At 35.1% G+C, this 7,147-nt stretch overlaps 1 protein-coding gene across 2 annotated transcripts; it reads left to right on the top strand.

The window, feature by feature from the left end:
• The first annotated feature begins 927 nt into the window (after nt 1-927).
• LOC142441200 (olfactory receptor 2T11-like) lies at nt 928-5,102 on the top strand. 2 transcript variants are annotated; one of them, XM_075543251.1, is made up of 2 exons: nt 928-939; nt 4,155-5,102. In XM_075543251.1, the coding sequence occupies exons 1-2, from the start codon at nt 928-930 to the stop codon at nt 5,100-5,102; spliced, it is 960 nt and encodes a 319-aa protein (XP_075399366.1). The 2 variants fall into 2 exon arrangements, with proteins under 2 accessions (XP_075399366.1, XP_075399368.1); XM_075543253.1 differs by lacking the exon at nt 928-939 and having other exon boundaries at nt 4,143-5,102.
• The last annotated feature ends 2,045 nt before the right edge of the window (nt 5,103-7,147 follow it).

Here is a 7,147-nt window from a genome sequence, read left to right as displayed (position 1 = left end):
GAAGAGAGAAGTAAGTCTGCTTCGTTTAAACTATTTTGACCATCTTAGTCCCTCTGAGAAGGTGACTTCTGAGCAAAGACTTCAAGGACATATGGGATGACTAGGCACAGATGTGAACAAAGGCTTTGGCTGGCAGAAGATAAAGGCAAAAATCTAGGACTTAAATGATGATTAGCAAAGGGACAACTGGGATGGCAGATGGATACAAACAGGCAGTAGAGGCAGCAGAAAACCTCAGAGGGCACCTGGAGCTGCCAGGGAAGATTTTGAACAGAGTATGGCTTGGTCTGGGGGAGATTTCCAAAGATATGTGATTATCTGAAACTAGACTAAATGGACTCTGGGGCATAGATCGAAAGCTGTTAGATCAACCCCAGTGAAGTACAGCAGCAAGAACCAGGCTATTAGGTAGAAAATATAGTCAGAAATATATGCACTTGTGTATTTTATACTATCCCATATGTTTAATAACAAACATTAATATCCTAGATGTGACAAAGGAAAGACCCCAATACCACCACCCCTTTGTGTGGGTTAGTTTTATTAAGAAACATTGGAGACTGAAAAATAATGAATTTCTTTTATATCTCTGAATTTGGTGTTATTTATACAATGCATTATTTGGAAATACTGATTTTCAGAGGAGTCTTGTGTAGACATCGATTTGATGGCAGTTAAAAGAAAGATTCCAGTTGACTATGAAATTAACGTGTTGAGCATCTCAGTCTAGATTCAAAGCTAAAACTCACTGCCATCTGTCTTAGAATTTCGCCAGCGGTGTGTATAAAAAAAGCTTGATCGATGGAACAGTAGTCTTGTGCTACTCTTAGTGTAATTTAAATTTATTAATCAAAATGAAGGTTGGAATTAGACTATTTAATTTTTAGAATCAGTTACCACTTGACAGGTCACCAGTTCACATCCAAAATGTGCTCTGTGGTAGAAAACAGATAGTAATCTGTTCTTATAAAGAATTACAGCCTAATAAACCCCAATTATAATATAGTTATACTCTGTCCCATAGGGTTATTTTGAGTCAGAATTTACTCCAGGTCACACAATAAATTAGCAATAATATCAATTAACATTTTGACATTGTAGACTACCTATTAGCATTTGCTGATTCTACATCACTTTTTATTGTGATTGCTATGCTTTTAGCTTTGTGAAACTAAGGCACCAAACTTGCATTTCCACTTCATAGTGCAGTAGAACGATACTGAGTGAATGTAGATGTCATAAAAATAGATTTTTAAAAACGGTTACAATTTTACCAAATATTTAAGGGTATAATTATATAAGAAATTAAGTGCAATCCTGTATTTTGATTTCCTGTATATGGCAATGCTACACACTGAACATGGCAACTGGAGTCATCTTGGAAATACCATAGACAACAAAATGGGAGCATGTACTTGAGTTTTCACCTTAATTAGAACTTCTCAATTATAAACACATATTTAATGATCAAGCCAGTAAACTTTATGTTTGGAAAACAGTTCACATTATTCCATCTACAATTCTTTTTCTTTTTAAACACTTAAATCTTAATTCATCTAAATTGAAATCAGGATCAAATTTTTTTTCGTGAAGTGTTTTGTTTACGTTTAATACTCTGCTCCACAGTACCCTGGTCCTCTGGTTAACTTCTGGCACATGGTGCAGATAAACACTGGTTGACATCGCTCCCTGTTAATGCCTTCGTTCAGTCTGCCATTCAGTGAAATGGCTACAAAACGCCAATGCTTAATTTTAACTGTTTCTTTGTCTTCATACCCAAACCCATAGTAACAATGGGAACAATATAGTGAATAAGCTAATGGTATGATCATATCTGCCTTTCTAAGAAAATTTATTAGGTAAGCTATGGTTTTATTAAATGAGAAAGTAAAGAAGCTATTTAAAGAAAGATGCTGGGGGGATTACTAAGCAGTACAAGCAATTTGAGGTGATCTGAATTTGGTAACTAATAAAAGGAACAAAAAGATAAGGAATTGTCATTAATGAAGCCCAAACAAATGCTCCAAATAATCAAATTTTTGTTATTTCTTTTAATTGACTTAAACTGTTCAACCAATTAATTATTCAATCATTCAAGATTTTCTTCAACCAAAACAGCACGAATGTATATTGGGCAACTTTTTCAGTTCCAGAACTGTAAGGTCAACAAGAGAGGTGTAGTTTAACTCCACTCTGAGTATGTCTTTGTGAGATGTCCTTGAGGAAGCTCTAGGTCCCAGTGACCTACGTATAACCGAACCAAACAAAACCAGATCCTGTGCCATTCTGACAATATCTATATATGAGACCAGAAAGATCTTCCTCTTTTTCACTGCTAGCTGGCTTTGCCAAGCCTGTTATCCTTTTGTAGGGAGTTGTCTCTTCCTGATAACATACAGCAAGTTTGTGAGATGATTGCTGCCACCCCCACTTCTAAGGAGCGTTATGGTTGTACTCCTTCCAAAACAGATTTGTGTTCCTGGGAGCCCAAGGTACTTTCAGCATACTTACCCAACACTATCAGTTAGTTAGTTAGTTAGTTAGTTAGTTAGTTAGTTAGTTAGTTAGTTAGTTAGTTAGTTAGTTGAGTTAGTTAATTTTTCCCAGTTCACCCATGTAAAAGTTTATGCCAAACAAGTCATCTTTAAATAATTCTCTTCCACCAGGGGATGGCTGTAGACAATTTCTCTCAGTAATCCCCTTGTCCAAGTGTCATTAGGATGCTTTCAAATGAAAAACCCAACCATAACAGTAGTTAGCCTGTGATATATTAATGAATCTCTCTGATAAACATGGACTTCTTATGTGAACATGACCTATTTTCATAACATTCTCTTTTACTCATGGATATATCATATTGAACTATCTATATATAATCTGTTTCATTTTATGATCTATTTATAATACATTGATCTATGTGATTATCTTAGCAAAAAGACCACATTACTCATTTATTAAGTACTTTATAGCATAGCATTATAGAATCTTCCCTCAAATTTAAAAGTATCTTGTCATTTCTACAAAACAACAAAGACCTAAAGAGAGAAAAAGAAGACATGTTATAAACAAAGAAGAAATGAAGGAGGGAGAGGAGAAAAGAGAAAAAAATGAGATTTGTATTAGGATAATACATTGTAGATAAATTTGGAGAGAATAAATATTCTATTTCCTATTTCAAATTTGGGAACATTTGTACATATTATCAATACTGAGTCTTTCAATCCAATGTGTATCATTACACATTACACATCATTACATACATTTTGTCATTAAAACTTTATTTCTTCCTTGGAGATGTTTTTGCTGTTTCTAAATATTTAATGTCATTGCAAGTCAAAATGTTTTGTTAATTTTATTTGCTCAATATTTGGGGTTTTTTGCACATAGATATAAAACTGATTTAGGCATATTTATTTTCTGTCTAATAAATTTACTAAACTCTATTATAATAATCTAATTAGTAAAACTTTATCTTTCATCAATCCGTAACGATCTAATGGATCTTACTGTGATGCTAGTTTTCATTCTGCTGATCATTAAGAAGACAAAGCTATTTCATATATTTATTGTGTTTTTCTCACGATAACATGTCCAAAGTCCACAAGGCTTTGGACCACACTTGCTCTCCAGGCTGTACTTCTTCCAATAAAAATTTCTCTTTCTCTCTTTTTTTAGGAAGTCCATGGTGTTTTCAATATTCTCTGCCAGGACTATAATTCAAATGCATCATTTCTTTAGTCATTGTCCAACTTTTACATGCATATGAGTCCATTAAATATACCATAATTTGTCTCAGGTGCAACTTCATCCTCACCATAATTTAAATTTATCAATTCTTTTTTTTTTTCATTTTTCCTATTCCAAATACAACAAATACAATTGTCTTCGTCAAATAAAAGAATGAATAGCATACAAAAATACCCCAAGAGTGTCATTCCACAATAAGGCGAACTTGACCCATAAACACGGTTTTTTTTGAGAGGGTTTTTGGTCAGTTTGATTTCCCTAGCGTTCTGCCCTGGAAATTTTATCTTGTCCAGTATCCTCCAATGTGTAATTTCCACTAGACTTTTATTTGATATTAAATGTCTCATTTCCTTTGCTTCATTGTGGCGTTTCTTCCCTGGAACTTGTCAGAGGCTCTAGCAATGAAGAACAGCACTTCATCTTCTGACTTTGTTCTGTTGGGACTTCTGGTGAACAACCAGGTTACAGGCATTGTCTTCACTGTTATTCTTGCTATTTTCATAGTGGCCGTAACTGCAAATTTGGTCATGATACTTTTAATTCAGGTGGACGCCCGCCTCCACACTCCCATGTACTTTCTGCTCAGCCAGTTGTCCATCATGGACACCCTCTTTATTTGTACCACTGTCCCAAAACTCCATGTTGATTTGATGTCCCTAGAGAAGACCATTTCCTTTGTGGCCTGTGGCATCCAGATATTTCTCTACTTGACTATGATCGGCTCCGAGTTCTTCCTTCTAGGTCTCATGGCCTATGACCGCTATGTGGCTGTCTGTAACCCTCTCAGGTATCCAGTCCTGATGAACCACAAGGTATGTCTCCTTCTGGCTGCTGGTGCTTGGTTTGGTGGGTCCCTTGATGGATTTTTGCTCACCCCCATTACTATGAATGTCCCTTATTGTGGCTCACGTAGCATCAACCATTTCTTCTGTGAGATCCCTGCAGTTCTCAGGCTGGCCTGTGCAGACATGTCCTTGTATGAAACACTGATGTATATCTGCTGTGTACTCATGCTCCTTATCCCTATCTCGATAATCTCCACTTCCTATTCGCTCATTTTGTTAACTGTCCACAGAATGCGCTCTACAGAAGGCCGGAAAAAAGCCTTTACCACTTGCTCCTCCCACTTGACTGTTGTCAGCATTTTCTATGGGGCGGCCTTCTACATGTATGTGCTGCCCCAGTCATTTCACACCCCTGAGAAGGACAAGGTAGTGTCAGCCTTCTATACTATCGTCACACCCATGCTCAATCCTCTGATCTACAGTCTAAGAAACAAAGATGTAATGGGAGCATTTAAAAAGATATTAGCTCGATGCTGTTCTGCTCACAAAGTAGCCACAAATGATGCTTAAAACAAAGAGGAATGATTTTTTGTCACTATCGTTTTTTTTCAAAACCTCCTCCATGCATCTAATTTCTTGACAGAAGAAAGGATTTTTCTATCAAATACTGTTAAGTATTGAAAATCAGGAAATTTTTTCCTGTTTGTATTATACTAAAGGTGAAAATATTTTATTAATTATAGAGAAAGTTTTTTGGTTAGTTATCAGACTTATTTTCTATGCAGTAGGTTGAAGAATTCATCTGGTATTGATCCTTGCCTCCAAGAGAGAGATGGAACAAAAAAAGACACATGAAAATACATATATTAGGATCCGTACAAAGTCTTTTTTACTCTGAATCATGACTCCTTCATAAGTAACTCAGAATTAAACAAATAAAATCTTCTCCAGCACTATGGAACTTTTGGTGCCAAGAATAATGTAACACCTTTCACAGTAGAGTATAACACCACAACCCACAAATGGCAAAGAATTTAACCCAAATTTAGACATGTCTCATCTCTGAGATTTTACCAAACTCTAAGATTATATTTCCATCTCCTAATATTATTAATATTAATATCAATCCATTGCCATTGGGTATATTCCAACTCATAGCAACTCTATTAGATAGATTAGGATTTATACTTATGATTTCAGAGACTATAAATCTTTACAAACTAAGCCAGCAAAATTCCTTGGCTTAATATAGTAATTTTCAAATTCCAGTCCACCATAAATAGTGGATGGATTGGAGCTAACTGATTACTATATGAGGAACAATCATCACATACATTTTTAAATGGAATAAGTAAAAATTTTAACACCTCAGGAAACTATTGTGCCACTGTCCGTGTTACTATTATAGTATAGGAGAAGGGATGAACCAAGTACATATTTTGGAAAGGAATATCAATATTTAACAGCTCTATGCAATTCACAACACACTTTATAGGCACTTTGGGTTTTATGTGAATGAGATTAATTTCTCAAGGAATTTCCAGAAGAAATGGGCATGAGGAGATTCCCATTTTTTAAATAATCACTGTTAACTATACTGTATTGTTGATAATACAGCAGGGAACATGTTTCATTAAGGAAAAAAATAAAACAGACTTCAAATGTGAAAAATTAAGAAATATTGTGATGTAACAGAGTAATAAAGACTAAGTCTGGGGGTGATCTGGAAGAATAGTCAATAGGATTTAGCTCATTGATTCCATGTAGGTGTGTAGAAAAGATCGGGTGTAGGTAACTCAATGTTTTGGATATAAGTGGTTGGGATGCAAAATAATTGTTCATTGAGAATTGTAAAGCTGCTGGAGTGGTAAGGTTGAGTGGGATAATTCAGGAAAGCAGTTGTTAACAAGATCAGTTTTAAATATCTGCTATATAATTGAAACTTTAAAATATCAGAGTTCAGATTAAAGTTCTAGAATGTGGTTAAAATGTCATAGTCCAGAATAGAAAGCATATTTAAACATATCGTATTAGTTGAGAGTACTTAGATTAGAGACAGATTGAAGAGTAAGCTCTGAGCAATTGGACTCTTTGCAGAAGCACTGAGACAACTAGTGTCTCATGATGTTAGAAGTGGTGATAACTCAGTCACAAATGCGTAAAAGGTTTAGAGAACATTTTGACAAAAAGAGTCTATAGCTTCATTAAATTAAAAAAAATGAGAACTGACCCTGTGGTTTTCCAAGATGGAGATTGGATGTGATCTTTACTAACAGGAACTTTAATGGATTTATGATTGGTGCAGTCAGGGGAGATGGAGGGTTAGGAGGTGGACATTCTAAATAGAATATTCAGCAAGTCTTATTTTGTGGAGAAAAATGGGACAACGGACACAACATAATAGTAACTGGGTATACATATCTCTGTACATATTTAGTTGTGTGATATTGCATGGTTTCAAATGTTTAAAAAACATTTCACGTAAATAGAAATTATAATGAAATCAGTGTGACAAGATAAGCAGGATGAGCTTATCAGCTGTAGGAGAAAGACAGAGGGGATAAGGCAGCTACAGGGAGTTCAATTCTGATCAATTCTAATGTTTTAGTACAGTG

This window comes from Tenrec ecaudatus, chromosome 2, assembly GCF_050624435.1.
Source record: "Tenrec ecaudatus isolate mTenEca1 chromosome 2, mTenEca1.hap1, whole genome shotgun sequence".
Taxonomy (NCBI): Eukaryota; Metazoa; Chordata; class Mammalia; order Afrosoricida; family Tenrecidae; genus Tenrec; species Tenrec ecaudatus.
Note: the sequence above shows the minus strand (reverse complement) of the source record. Positions and strands in the feature narration are given on the sequence as shown.